The sequence below is a fragment of the Aotus nancymaae genome, unplaced genomic scaffold, assembly GCF_030222135.1.
Source record: "Aotus nancymaae isolate 86718 unplaced genomic scaffold, 86718_ANA_hifiasm-v0.15.2.pri h1tg000092l, whole genome shotgun sequence".
NCBI classification, from domain to species: domain Eukaryota; kingdom Metazoa; phylum Chordata; class Mammalia; order Primates; family Aotidae; genus Aotus; species Aotus nancymaae.
Genome location: NW_026988507.1, coordinates 10,741,391 through 10,758,883, shown reverse-complemented (window position 1 = coordinate 10,758,883; position 17,493 = coordinate 10,741,391). Strand labels below are relative to the sequence as shown.

Here is a 17,493-nt window from a genome sequence, read left to right as displayed (position 1 = left end):
ATCGAGACCATCCTGGGTTATGTGGTGAAATGCCGTCCCTATTAAAAATACAAAAATTAGGTGGGTGTGGTGGCACATGCCTGTAATCCCAGCTGAGGCGGAGGCAGGAGAATCTTGTAACTTTGGGAGGTGGAGGTTGCAGTGAGCCGAGATTGCACCACTGCACTCCAGCCTGGCCACAGAGCTAGACTCCATCTCAACAACAACAAAAAAAATGTCTTGGGGGGGAAAAAAAACACTAAGGTATTAAACAGAAAGATTTCCAGAATGGGTTTACATGACTCCTATCTAAAAGTGAAAACTAAATGTAGTTAGATTTTGTGTGCTTGATTTTTCTAATCAGGAAACCACATTTTAGCAATTCTGCATCATTTAAATTATAAGAATAACTTGGGTAAAAGTTATGCAGTAATGGTTTATAAGAGTTATTGCACCAAATGAGTGACCAAACTCTCACAATATGTAAAGAATTACAAATATATGAGTATAAGCATGTGAATTTATGAAAACTTTAAAATAAGTTATTTAGAGACAGAAGCCAAAAGATATTTTCCACAACCTGTCATAAAGGATACATTTTTTAAATGTAGAAAGGCAAATAGAAAAGATTACCTGAATTTGGATTCCAGGCCATAGATTTAGTCCTGAAGTTCCAAAAGTCTCACTTATCTGACAGACTAAAAATCTAATGCATGCTAGTTCCTAACATCTGATCTCAGTTCTATATCACTACCTTCACCGAAAGCATTTCTTCTATTCTCATCTTATCACCAAAGCACTGAAGCCATAAACTATACTGGTTAGCAATCTCTAACAGCAGATCCAATGGTTAAATACATAGGCCACCTCAAGCACATGCAAGAAAGTTCTGTCATCATTAAAATTAATTCTGGAACAGAAGGTAGCAGATGGGATTACTCAATGGAAAACAGTAGAAATATACTCATAAAATGAAGAATATTATGGGAAACAGCTATTCCAAGGTGGAAAGTTTGTTATTCTGTGTTATTTACAGACTCATATAGTGTGTGCCACTTTTGGGGGGCGGCAATATTCCTGAGTGCAGAGATATATTCATTCCATAAATTATCTGCTAGATCACATGTAAGGGTTAGTTTGAACAATGCCATTGAAAATTTTCACCAGTGAATGACTAATCTAACATTAAAACAACTACCAAAATACACACATGCATACACACACAGGACTACATGTAGGAAAATCCTCGTTCTCAAGATAATAATTAAAATATTCTTTTTTTTTTTTTGAGACAGAGTCCTACTCTATCACCCAGGCTGGAGTGCAGTGGTGCAATCTTGACTTACTGCCACCTCTGCCACCCAGGTTCAAGCAATTCTCCTGCCTCAGCCTCCCAAGTAGCTGGGATTAGAGGCACCTGCCACCATGCTGGGCTAATTTTTGTATTTTTAGTAGAGACAGGGTTTCACCATCCTGGCCAGGCTGGTCTTGAACTCCTGACCTCATGATCCACCCACCTTTGCATCCCAAAGTCTGGGATTACAGACGTGAGCCACTGATATTCTAAGCAAGATTTATTTGGAATAGAAGGTTTTTTGTTCAGATTATCATAGGAAAGAGACTATTTCCTCCTTCAATCTTTAATAATACCAATAAAAATATTTTTGGGGGCATACACTTATCCCAGATATACAATGTGCTTCAAGGTAAAAAATAAGAAAGTTCCAAATGTATTAAAGTAGTAATTGGTATTTGCTTTTTTCTTTAAAAGAGTCAGCAAAGATTTACTATCCTGACAGTGCTCTTAGAACTAGGATATAGGTAATTTAGAGCAAATTTAAGAGTCTAAACTTTTGGTTTATATATAATAATTATACAATGGTTTTATGGGTATAACTTTAATTTAGGTGTTTCTATATAAGTATTGTCTGTAATTCATAACTCAGCCCTTATAAAAATTGTAACCCTTAAGAATGATCCTAAAACTGGGAGAAAAGACAAAGCAATTCAACAAAGGACATCTCATCTTAAATGATTTCAGCTCTCTAATAAATTTGGGGAGACAACACCTAACAAATTATTTGGAAAACCAGAGATCAAATTTACATAAATTTTACATAATAGAATGAGAAATCAGCAACATGCATACTCTTTTTAAAAAGCCAAAAGAAAAGAAGTTAGTGTAGCTGGGCCAAACTTACATGCTGCCTATCTTAGAAGGTAAGCCAGGTGGGGAAGAGAGCTCTTTTTCCCTAGCAGAAGTACCACTTGTCTCTGCATTCATTCCAATCTCTTGCCCTTCTGCAACAGGTGTAAGTGGGCCAGGCAAGGAGGCATCTCCTGTACTAGTGTCTGAAGCTAGTTCACTGCTATCTGCATACAGCAATTCCATCTGAGTGGTGGTTCTCCTTCGGGCCTAATCAAAGAATGGAAGGAAAAGCAATCAGGAGCAAACTTTTGCATAGAAGATGATTAGGGAACAGAGATTTATATTAGTTTGAAATAGATAAAAACATTTAGCGTGTCCTTTCCTGGAAGGTGTGTCAAACACAGCATGTGAGATAGTGATAAGCCAGACCTATAGCTAGATAAAGCATTTAGAGGCCAGAATAATAGCCAACATTTGTATTGTACTTATATGCCAGGCACTGTTCTAAACACATTATTATATTAGCAGGAGACAGGTGATATCACTATCTCAATTCCCAATTGAAGAAACTGAGGCACAAAATAGCTAAGTAATTTGTCCAAGGTCATACAGCTAGTAAGTGGCAAAGCCAGATTCAAAGCCAGGCAGTCTGCCTCCAACATTACTGTGCTCTCCTGCCGCTTGCGGCCAGCTCCCTCAACGTATTGTTAAAAAAAAAAAGAAAGACATTAAACCAAAACCAAAAGATAACTGCAGGGAGGCTCAATTAAATGCTGCTTTTTCCCATGCTTAATTTCTTTTTTTATATATTTTTTTTCAATTATTGTGAGCCTTAAGTGGACAGATTAAATATAAATATATATGTTTAATATAAATTTAAATATATGTTTAATCTGTCCACTGGACAACACCAACCAGTATCAGCTTTGGGCAGCCTGGTGAGGCAAGTAAAGGTTATTGTCTTAAAATCTAAACTCACTATAAGCATTCCTTTCCTTAGTCTTGAAAACCAAGTGACTATCCAGTTATTGCTCAGTCAGTTGTTGATATCACTAAAGTACTAACAGATAATCAAGCAAGTGGTTTACCAGATTATAAGCCTCTAGAAAACAGCCAACCTGTTTTTTCATGTGTATAGCCCCAGCTCTTAACACAGTGCTGGTACATACAATTTTAAAATATATAATCAACTTCATTTTTTTCAATAAATGAAAAAGAAATAATAAGAGATCCTTTTCAGACATCTTAACAGTTCAAAAGGGGTAGCAGGTAGCACTTCAGAAAATGTTTAAAAAGAGAAAGCCCCACAGCCATTTTTTACACTCTTAATTCTCTCCACAGCCAAGAGCCTAGAGCAGAGAGGAATTTCTTCTTGGGAATTCTTAACTCAGGTGGTTTTTTCAGGAGATGACCTTTAGGCCACCACTTCACACCTCTCTAATGTCCCACAGTGGCATAACTTAATAGGCTTCTCGGGGCCTGAAAGATAACATTTACCTTAAGAGATTCTCTCCTTTGCTTAGTACTAGATCCAAACCATAGAGAATGTTTTCTTTGAGTTTTGGTAACCTCTGTTTAGATGCTTAGAATAATAAAACACAAACCACAGGTCGCCAAGCCAGTAGCTCAAGGAGCCTGGAGATGTTTTTTGATTGGTTTGGCCAGGGTTTTAAAATCTGAGAGATCTACATAAAAATCCATATTTAAGAATTATCCTCAAAAAAAAAAAAAAGGATCTGGTAGCCTTAGGCCCATATTCCCACAAGGCAAAAATGAGCAAAACTTGATAGTGGCTATTTCCTTTTAGATGGGGCATGTACTCTCCAGGTAATCATAATGATGACCCATTCATTATTGTATATCCAGCTAAATTAGTCATTTACATTATCTGATTAACCACTGTGGACCTTAAATATATACTATCCCTTGCACAGTATTATTATTTCAGGTCCTGATTCCATCCATTCACTCAACAATATTTAATGAGCACTGTAAGAATTCTTTTTTCTCAAACATCATATGATTGTTCGTCAAATCACCTAGTATCAAATGCTACTACATTCAATCTGATATGTACTATAGGTATATCACACATTTAGCAGTATGTATCATTTATATAATTTTTAAAAACCCTACAATATGCATCAGAGCTTCATACATTTTTAACACATAATAATTACAGATTGGATTATTATTAAAACCACCTCAAGAAACAGTTAAACAAATAAGAAACACTTAAAAACACACTAGAATGCTAAAATTTCAAAAATCTCCTGCCAATCTAAATGACTGATATTGTATGCCACTACAGAGTCTACAATTTAGTAATCAGCAGCTTAAGAATCACCCTCCATAATCACGTTATCTAGTGGGAAAAATATAAGACTACAGTAAAGCCCAACTTCCACCAAGGAGAAATTTTTTAACATCAATTTTTTTCAGTTACCACTTAAAGGGAAATATGATAAAGAACTAAATAAAGAAGAGCTATAGTAAAATCATGTCCATGTGCTAATCTATTAAGTCAAAGCTGAACGAAAACATGTTCACCTGATACTTCTAGTTCTTCTTACCTTGCTCTTAGGTTTCACTTCACCACAAAGCTTCATGAGATCTGAAGACAGTGTGCTATATGCAAATAAATAATTAAGCACAAGATTAAATGGAAAATTACTATAGAAAGCTATAGCTCCTCTATATCAACAACTACAAAAAATTTATATGTCTATGGCAAATAGAGAAAGACAATAAAGTCAAAATGAATTAATTTAAAAATAATTCATTTATGTTCCTTAAATATTTCAATATTTTTATTTTAAAATTTATGATGGTTAAGCATAACTTGGTTTCTATTTACTGTTTCTAGTGCTATGGATTCACTAGGCCAATAGATTGAAAATTATTCCGGTTTTATGGTAATTGTTGGATACGACAAGATTAAAGTATTTAAAATGTTATGTAAAGAAGTCAAATTTATTGTTTCCAAAGGCCTCCTTACCTTCCTTCTGATCCTGGGCTGTTTAAAGGTGCATCCTCATCCGTACTGTCTTCTACATTTTCTAAAAAAAAAAATACGTAAAACATAGCATTATCCACATGTTACAGTTTGAATGGTGACTGAAATCCATATGCTGTAATGAACAACAGTTCAATATCTCAGTATGGGCACAATGGTTTTAATAGCTCAACTAAATAAACAAAATTGTAGAAAAGTATTTCTAAAAAATCTCCTTTGATTGTGTGTTCTAGAATGAGGAAAACATGTTCAAATAGGAAAACCATGATTTTGAGTGGCAAACTATAGAAGAATAACATCCTTCTGAACGAGATGGGTACATTATGTATATTGCAGAGTCATGTATCTATCCTGCACCATCCAAACATACAAAAATCTACTGTTAAAAAATATGAAGTAAATGCTACATGAGCTTCCTTTAATGTACTGAGCCAACCAAGAACACTACATAAAGTGTAAATATAGTTGTTACATTTTATCAGTTATGCCAATGTACCTAAATATTTTTCTGTCTTTAATTTTTATATTTTGCCTTTATGTAGAAAGAGAGAAGGTGTGTATGAGGGTGTTCAGAAGTGACACATCAGCATGCAGCTCATTCACATGAACACAGAAAACGAAAACAATAGGTTTGCATGCAACAGCTCTGTACACTACTACAAATAAACCACTGCTATTTCAGAACAACTGTAGCAGACTAGTGAAAAGGGAGAAGAATTAAACATATAAAACTGTTAGGAAGTCAGTAAATAAAATAGCCACAGAAAGTAAACTACTTAAAATGCCAGCGAGTCCCTAACATAGGTGCAGTTTACTTTAATGTATACATTTTATTATAAAATCATTCCATAAATGTAAAGACAAAATTATGAGCAATATATATTAATGAAACATATACAGGATTCATCATCTTTTAATTTTATTTTATATAATACAGTTAGACTATGGCAACATTAGTCAATTAATTCCTCTCTCTCTACAAATGTTCCTCTCCTTTCTCACTGTTCAGTAATATTTGGTACTATTATCAAAATAGAATCATATCTAGGACTCACACAAAGGGTTTACTTTCTGAAGTGAAAAAAAATGGTGATTTTTGAAGCAATATGTATCTCATTAGAGGAGGGCTCAAGGACTTGCTTCACAGAAAGGATAACTGAGTACTAAGGTACTGAATTAGTCAATAATATAGAAAATTATCTTATAAAGAAATGACAAACCTGGCCTCTGTTTTCCCATGGGTTTTAACAGCAGGCTAAGATGTGCTAGTATTTTTACTGCAGAGTGTGATGGAATTAAATATTAAACATCATCCAAGTGCTTTGTAGAAAGCTCTTAACTCCTGCTTATGCCTGTATGCCTTATTTAGAGATAATGATGTCTTGACATAACCAGCTTGACCAGAGCACAGAGGATCCCACCCAGACGGTCAGCAACTCAGACCCTCTTCAGGACCAAGTTTGGTCTGAAGCATTATGGTTATCTGAGCAGTAGGACGAATCATCAACTCACTGTTGTACTCTCAACTCTGAGAACACAACTCTAGCCCAGGGTTAACTTCTTTTCTTATCATAGTAGCTTTAAAGCCAAAGACAAAACAAAACTCCCAAATGCCCTAAAGTTAATCTATATCACTGTAAAGTTTCACAGTCTCACTTCACTGGAAGTTAACCAAATAGTTGGATTTTTAAAAGTCATCCTTTAAAGTTATTCTTTTAAAAAGTTATATATATATATATATATACACACACACACACACACACACACACACACATATATGTATATATATATGTGTATATATATGTGTGTGTGTATATATATAGATAGAGAGAGAGAGAGAGAGTTTCTATATACTAGCTATAAATTTTTTTTTTTTTTTTTTGAGACGGAGTTTCGCTCTTGTTACCCAGGCTGGAGTGCAATGGCGCGATCTCAGCTCACTGCAACCTCCGCCTCCTGGGTTCAGGCAATTCTCCTGCCTCAGCCTCCTGAGTAGCTGGAATTACAGGCATACGCCACCATGCCCAGCTAATTTTTGTATTTTTAGTAGAGACGGAGTTTCACCATGTTGACCAGGATGGCCTCGATCTCTTGACCTTGTGATCCACCCGCCTTGGCCTCCCAAAGTGCTGGGATTACAGGCTTGAGCCACCGCGCCCAGCCTACTAGCTATAAATTTAAAAAGTTAACATTGCAGCCCTGAGACTACTGTCCTTAGAAAGGCCTGCTTGGAAAATTGGACTTTGGCTGCCATCTGAATACAGCTCTCAGAGTGTCCTCAGTCAACTGTTAACCAGTAAAAGTGGCACACTGTACCCTAGAAACTTCATGCAAATAATATGGCCTATGCTGAACACTTGCTTTCCTTCTGGAAGTCTGGACAGACAGAAGGCACTTATGTCACAATCCCCAGTAAAATCCTTGGACACTGAGCATCTCCTGGACTTTCCTGGATATAAACACTGCACAAATATTGCTGCCTTTTTTTTTTTCCTGAGGAAAGAAAGCACTCTTTGTGATCTCTGATGGGAGAAAGAGAAATAAGAATGCCTGTACATGGATTCCTCCAAAGTCCCTCTGTATCTTTCCCCCTTATGAACATTGATCTCATAAACGTTAGTCATGAATACAACCATATGCTAAGCCCTGTGAGTCTTCTAGCAAATCTCTGATGATAGTGGTGACCTTAGGGATCCCAACACAGGTAGAGAAAAATAAGAATGTTCTTTAAAGGCTACAAAAGTACAACCCTGTAAGCATGGGGCACTGGCCCTGGCTCATCCTCTAGCCTTAAGTTCCATCATTCCATGTCATGAACTTGCTGCTCTGGAGCATCAACCTGTTTGTAGGTCTCATGCACACAAAAGTGTGGCTAAATTCTGATGCCTTAGCTTTTGCTGCCCCTCTGCTCTGCCTGGAGCAACTCTCTGGTCCCAATTAAACTTTGTCTTTTTCCTGCCTCTTTTTCTTCACTTATGTTTTAGCTCAAATGTCACCTCCTCCAGAAAGCCTTCACTAACTCCTCCATTCTTGTTAGGTGGTTCCACTCTGTGCTCCCGCTACTCTGCAGATCTCAATCATTGCCTTCACTGCAATGTATCATAATCTGTTCATAGTCTCTCCTCCTCAGCAGGGAATCAAGCCCATAAGGACAAGATCAGCATCTCACTCATCTTTGAATCCTAGCATCCAGCCCAATGATTGTGGTAAACTGGAGAACAACTAAATGATTTTTAAAGCAATGTACCTATGACTTTCTATATTCTGTGGATTTAAATTTAATTGCTTTCTCATTTCATGCTTTTTCTTTAGCTCATTTGGTCTAGAGAGAGCCCCAATCTCTAGGGCAAATTTCTGCCATGAGTCATAGGTTACATTAGCTGAATGAGTTCCTACTCTCTGCTTCTGACCCTTCTTCAAGCTATAGAAAATTGAAATTTGTATGACTTGGAAAAAAGTAACACTGCTCATCAAATTAGCAATTTAATATTCTTCTGCACATAAAGATATCAAATAATTTCTCTTTTGAGTTAAAAGAGAGCATATATTACTATGAATTGAGCCACTAAGAAGAACAAAGAGAAGGAGGAGGAGGAAAAAGATTAAGGAGAAGGAAGATAAAGAGGAGGAGGATGAGGAAGAAAGAAAGAAGGAGGAGGAAGAGAAAAGAAAGAGGAGGAGGGCAGACAGGGGAGGAGAGGGAGGAAGAGGAAAAGTGAGAGGGACAGAGGGAGGAGGAGGCAAAGAAGCATGACTGATAACACATGGAATGGATGCTAGTCATAATTCCAGATACTTAACGGCCTGACCAATATTGTTTCAACCTGTTCAAGTAAAATCCTTTGGATAGTTTTGTTCAGTTTACAATATTTAAAAGTGTGTGCCTAAATTTACAAAAATAAAACAGATAAGAATATATATATACCAAAGAGACATACAGAAGAAAGTTATTTGAGGTTAAAACAATAGATGCACATTAATAGATACATTTAAAAATTTTAACAGAACATATATTTTATGTTTTTCTATAAGAAAGAGAAAGAACACAGGGGGTTTATGAAACTGGAGCCACAACTGAAGCTCAAATAATAAAAGAGACAACTAACAAAAGCATACTTCTTTAAACGTCTAAGGATTTTATAATCAGGAATGTTTAATAAAGATAAAGACTTAGTATGTTTGTGATCATGAATACATTTCAAAAAAGATCATGCAAAAACCAGTTGACCGCCAATAAAATTTTTTTAAATAAGATGTACCACAATTAGTGTCCATGAACAATTAGTAATTCATGCAGCTGTAGGGTACACAGAAAGCTAAACATACTTACCTAATGGTACGCTATCTAGATCTGTGTAAATAATAGCAAAAAGGAAACAAAAAGCAATACTCCAATCAAAACAGATCCAATGTTAAAAACTCCCACATAAAACAAGATTATGTATCATTTACATGTAGAATAGATGCCATAGCAAACACTTATACATTGATTTTTAAGGCAGTGAGATACAGAGTAAAGTAATGAAACTTGGTTAATATTTTAAGTAATTTAGATAACCAATTCAAAAACTTGGTTGGTCTTCTTTACCCATAAAAACTAACCACTTAATAAGGTTAAGTAAGTCATTTTTAGTTGGTAATCATTTATTGGAATGACAATAATTACCTCACCAAAATGTACCATGCAAATTAATGAAAGAATAATTATTAAAAGCATGAGTAAATATAGCATCTATTCAGCCAAGCCATAGGGGAAAGGGATATACTATACCATGTTCAAAAAGCAAAGCTACCATGCCATTCATTTAACTAAAATCAAGTGCAAATTACCTTGTAAAGCGTGGCCTAGTAAAGCATCTAGCTCAGGATTTAATTCTGCCTTCTCTTTCAACATATGGAATAAGAGCTGGTTTTGGGTAGCACTGGTTATTTCTGTTTGTTTGAGTCGACCTTCCAGTACTTTAATTTGAGCCTCTTTCTGGGCGGCCTGAAGACCCTGAAACACAACAAAAAATGATCTCAGGTCACACGAAACAGGATCTACCACACAAAGATCTGTATCAAACGGCAATTGAATATGATATATGGGCTTCGATATCAGATAGACCTTGATTCATTCCAGCTCCTCCAATAACTGGCTTAGTGATCATGGACCAGTTCACCTGTCCAAGATGTTATCATTTGGATTCTCAGTTTCCTCATATGCAAAATGAAATCAATAATAATTACCTCTTGGCACATTGTGAAAATTAAGTGAGATGGTGTAAGAACATAAAGAGTCTAACAGTCCCAACATGGAAAAAAAAAGTGAGTCAGAAACCATTATCACCTCCAACATTTGGGCAGAGTTTTCTTACAGGTGACAAATTAGACTATTTACAGTCTAAAAAAGAGAGTGATTAAATTACTTTTTCTTTTCTGATTTGCTTCTGATCTGTAAAGAATCAATGTTAAACTAGTTATGATACCAAATTTGTTTGCATACTGAGAATTTTTTCCTAACTTTTCCTTTGTTAAAGCAAAAGGGGAATTCTTTCTTCTTTAAGTTGTTTATCTGTTCTAATAAACAAGAATAATAGGTGACACACTAATGAAATTGATCTAAATATTTCTCATTCTTCCTGACTCTAAAGAAAGGTAAAAGAAACGCTTTCCAATTACAAAGAACCTTCTTCCTTATTACAAAGTGAAGGATTTACTACAGAAAGATAAATAAAACTACAATGAATTAGTCAAAACTTAGGTTTTCAGTAATAGTGTGGTTATATCTTACCTTATTAATGCCCATTGACAGGAAGTGATCTAGCAGGTATCGGGCTTCTGTAAGGGTGCAGGCATTAATGACTGCAGTAACATCTAATGTCTCGCCTTCTTCCTGTATAAAATCAGCATAATATTATGACCATTACTTTGAGCTGAAAATAGAAGACAAAAGCCTATTGATTCATGTATTTATTTCCTGATACTGGGTTAGCTAATGAGACTGCTCAAAACAGTGCTATATATGATCCTTACCCCAAGAAACATAGTTTAGTTGAAAAGATAAGACACATGTAAGCAGGTAAGAATTCAAGACAGGATGTAAAAATGACCCATGTGTTTTATATATATAAATAACAAATATTATCACACAAGCAGCAGAGAAATCTGAAAAGCAAGCAGTGATATACATGTAAAACCAAAGCATTAGATTAAACCAGTAAATAGAAAACACCTTCATATAAAAACTGAAAGTGTTTTGAATGATAAACAATACAAAAGTACTTTTCATTAAGCCATTACACTTTTTTTAAAAAATTACAAACCTTTGCTTCTTCCATCTGCATTATGTTGGCTTGACAATCAGAAATACTGTCATTGATGTAATCTATATTAGCAGTCAATGATTCCATCTCTTCACTGATGTTAGCCACATTTTTATCTCCTTCTCCATTCTCCTTGACTATCTTCTCCCTTCTTTTTGAAAGTTTCTCTCGTCTTTTTGTGAGTTCCTCCCGTTGCTATTGAGAAAGCAGGTTGGATTTTAAGAAATTATGTTCATCTATTTATACACAGTACAATCAAAACCCAAAAAAATCTTGGTGTTAAATTTACCCAGGGAACAAAATTAGAAGAGTGAAATTAACAGTCAGCTAAGGGACAGCATATCTACTCTCTCTTTTCCACACCTTGAGGAGTCTATTCATATCTGCCTCCATATTGGAAATGGTCATCTTCTGCATGATGATGTCTGTGACCCTGCGCTCAAGGAGCTGCCACTTCATGCGAGCTGTCTTGGAAATAAACACTCGGCCAGTCAATCCTTTCCTCTGATATTTTTTCCTATAATCATATAAAACAGACAAACATAATTACTTATGCACTTATTTGATTGTGCACTGCCAAATAATGAGCCATTCACAACACTCAGTATTAATGGCCACAAAGATTACGTCACTAGGAATGGATTTATGTAGACCTAGTTCCATTTGTTGTGGACGTTGTTAAGGCCTGGACTCTTGCCACAGGAATTCTCATTTTCTGCTGGACTCCTGTCCTTGATGCATCTGTTTCAACAGCAGCTGCACTGGAACCCATGTCCAGAGCAGGGGCATCAGATGAACTCAGCTTCCGAGTAACTTTCCCAGCCACTTTATCTGACATGGGTCTTACTTGCCGACGAAGAGCTGTAACCTGAAATTGCAACAGAGGTTGACTCATTCTCTTAGTCTATAGAAATACATCATTTACCTCAAAGTCAGAATGTTTCTTCCAAATATCTTGCTTACTGTACCTCTTCAGTTTTGCGACGTAGAACCACTTCCTGGTTTCTTTTTTGGGCTTCCAGAAGTCTAAGTTGATGCTATAATATAATAATTGAATAAGTGGAAAGAGTAAAGTGAAAGATACAATATTTCCTATTCCTATTCCTACATGAATATATTTCCCCACAACCATGGAAACTATGAATTCTTAACAAACTTGTTTACTTTACTACAGGTACAGCTTTTTATTCCAACAAACACAAATAAATACGTATATACCCCATCCCTTTTAGAAAAAATAAAAGGTTATCTCGGTGTTACATATTTTTATTATTTGATACATTTGGTGCTTACTATGTGCAAGTACTTTTCTAAATGCTTTACAAATGCTCTTCCTTAATTTTGTTAGACATTTTGTTTTAGTTGCTGTTTGAGGCACAAACAGGAAGAAAGAAAGCTTAGAATATTTTTAATAGAGTTATCTTATAATATATACAATAATTATAAACTGTTTTAGACATAAGAAGAATATATATTAATTTTATTAGTACTTTATAATAACTATGGATCTTATGGTGGATAAAGTAAACGGACAGTAAAACATGTCTGTATTGACTATTAATTTTCTTTCTAGGTACTCTTAAAGAAAAAGATGACAAATTAGGATTGCTTCAAGACATTCTACAGGGATATAATTTAAGAAAAAATTTTGGACTAAAAAAGAACTCAAAAGCCCAGAGCAGTGGCTCACACCTGTAATCCCAGCACTTTGGGAAGCTGAGGTGGGAGAACCACTTGAGGTCAGGAGTTTGAGACCAGTCTGGCCAACATGGCGAAACCCTGTCTCTACTAAAAATACAAAATTAGCCAGGCATGGTGGCACGTGCCTGTAATCCCAGCTACTCAGGAAGCTGAGGCAGGAGAATTGCTTGAACCCAGGAGGGAAAGGTTGCAGTGAGCCAAGACTGCACCACTACACTTCAGACTGGATGACAGAGCAGCCAGACTCCATCTCAAAAAAAAAAAGAAAGAACTTACATCTTAATTCCAGTTCTATCATTTATTCAATTCTGTGATCTTGGGCAAAGTTTAGTAATTAGAGTTCACTACAAATTTTCTAGAACATAAATTATGTTATTTAAGAAATAATCCCTTGGTTTGCAAAGTCAAACAGATCATTCATTTTGTTTATGTATATTCTGCCTCATCAGACGGAAATTATTTGAGAAAATGACTTTATCTTCTCACAGCCATATCTTAATTGCCTACCAAAATGATTGATATAAAATCAAAATTAATGTTTTTTAAATAAATGAATTATCAAAAATTAAAATTATCGTATAGTTTGAAACTTGTTACTATATTAAATTTCTTCCTATTAAAAATCAAATCTCAAGCTCATTCATATTTTTGAATGGTATGTAAATGTCACCCTGAATTTTCTAAGGGTTCAAAGATGACTATGACAAGGAACAATTTTAAAAGGAGATCAATATGTACACAAGGCAACAAATAAAAAAGAGAGGGAGTATGAATGTTAGCTTTATATGTGATTAGCCAGCATTGTGTCTTTATAGTAGAACATAGGCATCATGTTATAGAAAGATTCAAAAGTCCATCCCAAGAGTTCAATATTGATCTCCCTATATCTTATATGAATTAGTAATAAATAAATAAGAAGCATATACTGTAAAGAAATTATTCCTGTTATCCAAAGGTTTTTATTAAATACAAAATAAATAGCCAAAAAATGGAAAGAACCCAAATGTCTATCAACTGATGAATGGACAAACAAAATGTATTCTATCTATATAATCATAAAAAAAAATGAAGTGCTAATACATGTTATAACATAGCTGAACCTTGAAAACATCGTGTTAAATAAAAGAAGCCAGACACAGCCAGGTGCAGTGGTTCACACCTGCAATCTCAGCCCTTTGGGAGGCCGAGGAGGGGGGATCACTTGAGGTCAGGAGTTCGAGACTAGCCTGGCCAACATGGTGCAACTCCGTCTCTACTAAAAATATAAAAATTGGCCAGGCATGATGGTGCATGCCTGCAGTCCCAGCTGCTCAGGAGGCTAAGGCAGGAGAATGGCTTGAACCCGGGAGGCTGAGGTTGGAGCGAGCAGAGATCATGCATTGCACTTCAGCCTGGGCAACAGAGTGAGACTCTGTCTAAAAAAAAAAAAAAAAAAAAAGCCAGACACAAAAGGCCACATCTGGTATGATTCCATTTAGATGCAATGTCCACAAAGACCAAATGTTAGTGGCTGCCAGGGGCCAGGGGCGATGGTGAATGACTACCAATGGGTATAGTGTCTCTTCCTGGAGCAATAAAAATGTTCTGGAATTAGATAGTGGTGATCATTGCACACTTTTGTTAAATATACTAAAAACATGAATTGTATATTTTTAAAGGTGAATTTTAGGATATGTGAATTATATTTCAACTTTTAAAATATAGGAAAAAAAGAACAGGCAATATGTTAGAATGTGCTTCTACTTGATTTTAGTAGGAACAAATTGATATAAACAAAATTTTAAAGGCCCAGGAATTAACTGTGACAAATACACTGATTATTAAAACACACTGACATAGTAGGAAATAAAAAGAAATAAATATAGATGACTCCCCAAAATAGGGGAGTCATCTGGCCAAAATATCCACTTTTCCACCTCATTACCCCCTTGTCTCTATCCTCTTTTCTCTTTACATCCCAAAATAGATTTCCATTTTATAAAACATTCTGTATGCTCATATTTTTCCAGGGAGGATTTAGGAAAAGTTGAGCAAGTAAAAAGGAATAACAGCTGAAGCATAACCAATGATAGGGGAAAAAATGATGGCCTCTTTTCTTGCTGTTTTCAAAGAGAGAATCTTGCTATGTTGTTGTTCAGGCTAGTCTAGACTCCTGGGTTCAACTCCTGGGCTCAAGCAATCCTCCTGCCTCAGTCTCTCAATGTGCTGGCTGGAATTACAGGAATGAGCCACTGCACCTAGCTTCTTCTTTTAAGAAAAAAACTCATAAGTATAATTTTTCATCTAAAAGAAATATTCATATTGCCAAAATTTTGGAAAGAACAAGAAAAAAATCAATAACCTATAACCCTAATACAACTACAATCAGCATGTTGAGATGTATCCTTTCAATTTTCCCTCACTGTAATCAAGCACACAGTTCTTTGAAAAATGACCACGCTTTACACTTAATGCATGATCATTTTTCAGACAGGCATACAGTTTCCAAATTCTAATTTTTAATGGATGAATAAATGGAATGGAGCACAATTTCTTTAACCATTCCTCCCACTGTCAGGTATCTTGGTTGTTTAAACTTTTTTCACAATTACAAAGAATCCTAAAGTGAAGATTTCAATGCATGGCATTTTTCCTTATTTTAGATTATTTTCTTTATCTAAATTCATGGAAGGAGAATCTTGAGTCAAAGGATACAAAAATTTTTATAGTTCTTAGAAAAGCCTCTTCTAATAAGGGCTGGTCATTACTCTAGGATTATTTTTAAGTACCTCTAGTGATAAAATATTCTTGAGAACCATCCTAAACTTGCTATCTTCTATAATACTGCAACTAGTTCCTTGGTCACCCTAGAGATAACCAGTTATTCTTACCATTTAATTCTATGTCATAATCTGGAAAATAAGCCTCACATAAAATTTATAATATTACAGTGTTTTTATGAACTCATACTGAATTACTTTAATCCCCATAATATAATAAATGACATTTTATAAAATATATGCTTATTTATTGTCCTTAACCAGCAATTAGTGGTTATGGTTACCAGAAATTTTTCTTCCATTTATTAAACAATCTTTTTCAATGTATAGTTTTCTTATATAACTGACAGTTAAAATCCACTCACATCTCTTTTACGTTGATCCTTTTTCAACTGAGCAATCTCTCTGTTTCTTCTAGACTCAGTCAGTCTAGCTTTCTCTTGTTCTTCTTTCATTTGTTTCATTAGGCGAACCTAATCAATTAGGTATATACATCCATTGAAATTACTCTGTCACAAAATTCATTAAATCAACCACATATATGGATATATGGAAGTTCTTAGAATTCCAAATACTTAACATAGAAACACGCAGTTTTGCTGCATATTTAAAATGGTCAACTTTTACTTCTGTGGGATTTATATACTTCTAATACATTTATATTAAATTGCTTAGTGTTCTGTTTTTGTATTCAATGTTCAGTTGTTCTACAACTTGAAATCTTGATACTTAGCTTATTATCAGTAGTTGTGTGACCTTGATTGAATTACTTTACTTCTCTAGGCTTTGGTTTGCTCATCTATAAGATGGAAATAATATTTCCACAGCATTGTATTTTTGTAAGAATTCAACAAGTTAATACCTACACAGCGTTTTAACAGTACCTGGCACTTGAATTCTCAACAACTTAATAAGCACCTAATACCTTTTAGCTACTGTTGTTATTAGCAACTACATAACGTAATAATCTAATGACAGTCATGTGCCTCATAACATTTAACTCAACAATGAACCACATTTAAGACAGTGGTTTCATAAGATTATAATGGAGCTAAAAAATTCCTATTACCAGGCCGGGCACGGCAGCTCACGCCTGTCATCCTAGCACTTTGGGAGGCCGAGGCGGGTGGATCACCTGAGGTCAAGAGTTTGAGGCCAGCCTGGCCAACATGGTGAAACCTCGTCTCTACTAAAAATATAAAAATTATCCAGGCGTGATGGCAGTCACCTGTAATCCCAGCTACTCAGGAGGCTGAGGCAGGAGAATTGCTTGAACCCAAGAGGAGGAGGGTGCAGTGAGCTGAGATCATGCCATTGCACTCCAGCCTGGGCTTCAGAGAGACTCTGTCTCAAAAATAAAATAAAAATTAAAAAAAAATTCCTATTGCCTAGTGATGTCATAATGTTGTTACATCACAGTACGAAGCATTACACATGTTTGTGGTAGTGCTGATGATATAAACAAGCCTACTGTGCTGCCAGTCATATTAAGTATAGTACATATAATTACATATAGTCCAAAATATCTGATAATGATAATAAATGACTATACTATTGGTTTATGTATTTACTATACTATACTTT

General features: G+C 35.3%; 1 protein-coding gene across 20 annotated transcripts in view; it reads right to left on the bottom strand.

Moving 5' to 3' along the window:
* KIF21A (kinesin family member 21A) overlaps positions 1-17,493 on the bottom strand; it is a 153,968-nt gene that overhangs the window by 28,445 nt on the left and 108,030 nt on the right. For 16 of the 20 annotated variants that reach the window (XM_012465612.2, XM_012465613.3, XM_064369836.1 and 13 more), the window contains 11 exons: positions 16,275-16,382; positions 12,418-12,486; positions 12,103-12,317; positions 11,813-11,966; positions 11,450-11,644; positions 10,918-11,019; positions 9,975-10,140; positions 9,475-9,495; positions 5,127-5,187; positions 4,702-4,756; positions 2,181-2,395 (listed from right to left, as the gene is read on the bottom strand). In XM_012465612.2, the coding sequence (XP_012321035.1) occupies positions 2,181-2,395; positions 4,702-4,756; positions 5,127-5,187; positions 9,475-9,495; positions 9,975-10,140; positions 10,918-11,019; positions 11,450-11,644; positions 11,813-11,966; positions 12,103-12,317; positions 12,418-12,486; positions 16,275-16,382 (1,361 nt within the window). The remainder of the gene's footprint in view (positions 1-2,180; positions 2,396-4,701; positions 4,757-5,126; positions 5,188-9,474; positions 9,496-9,974; positions 10,141-10,917; positions 11,020-11,449; positions 11,645-11,812; positions 11,967-12,102; positions 12,318-12,417; positions 12,487-16,274; positions 16,383-17,493) is intronic. The other 4 variants (XM_012465622.3, XM_012465606.2, XM_012465611.2 and 1 more) reach the window with 1 other exon arrangement.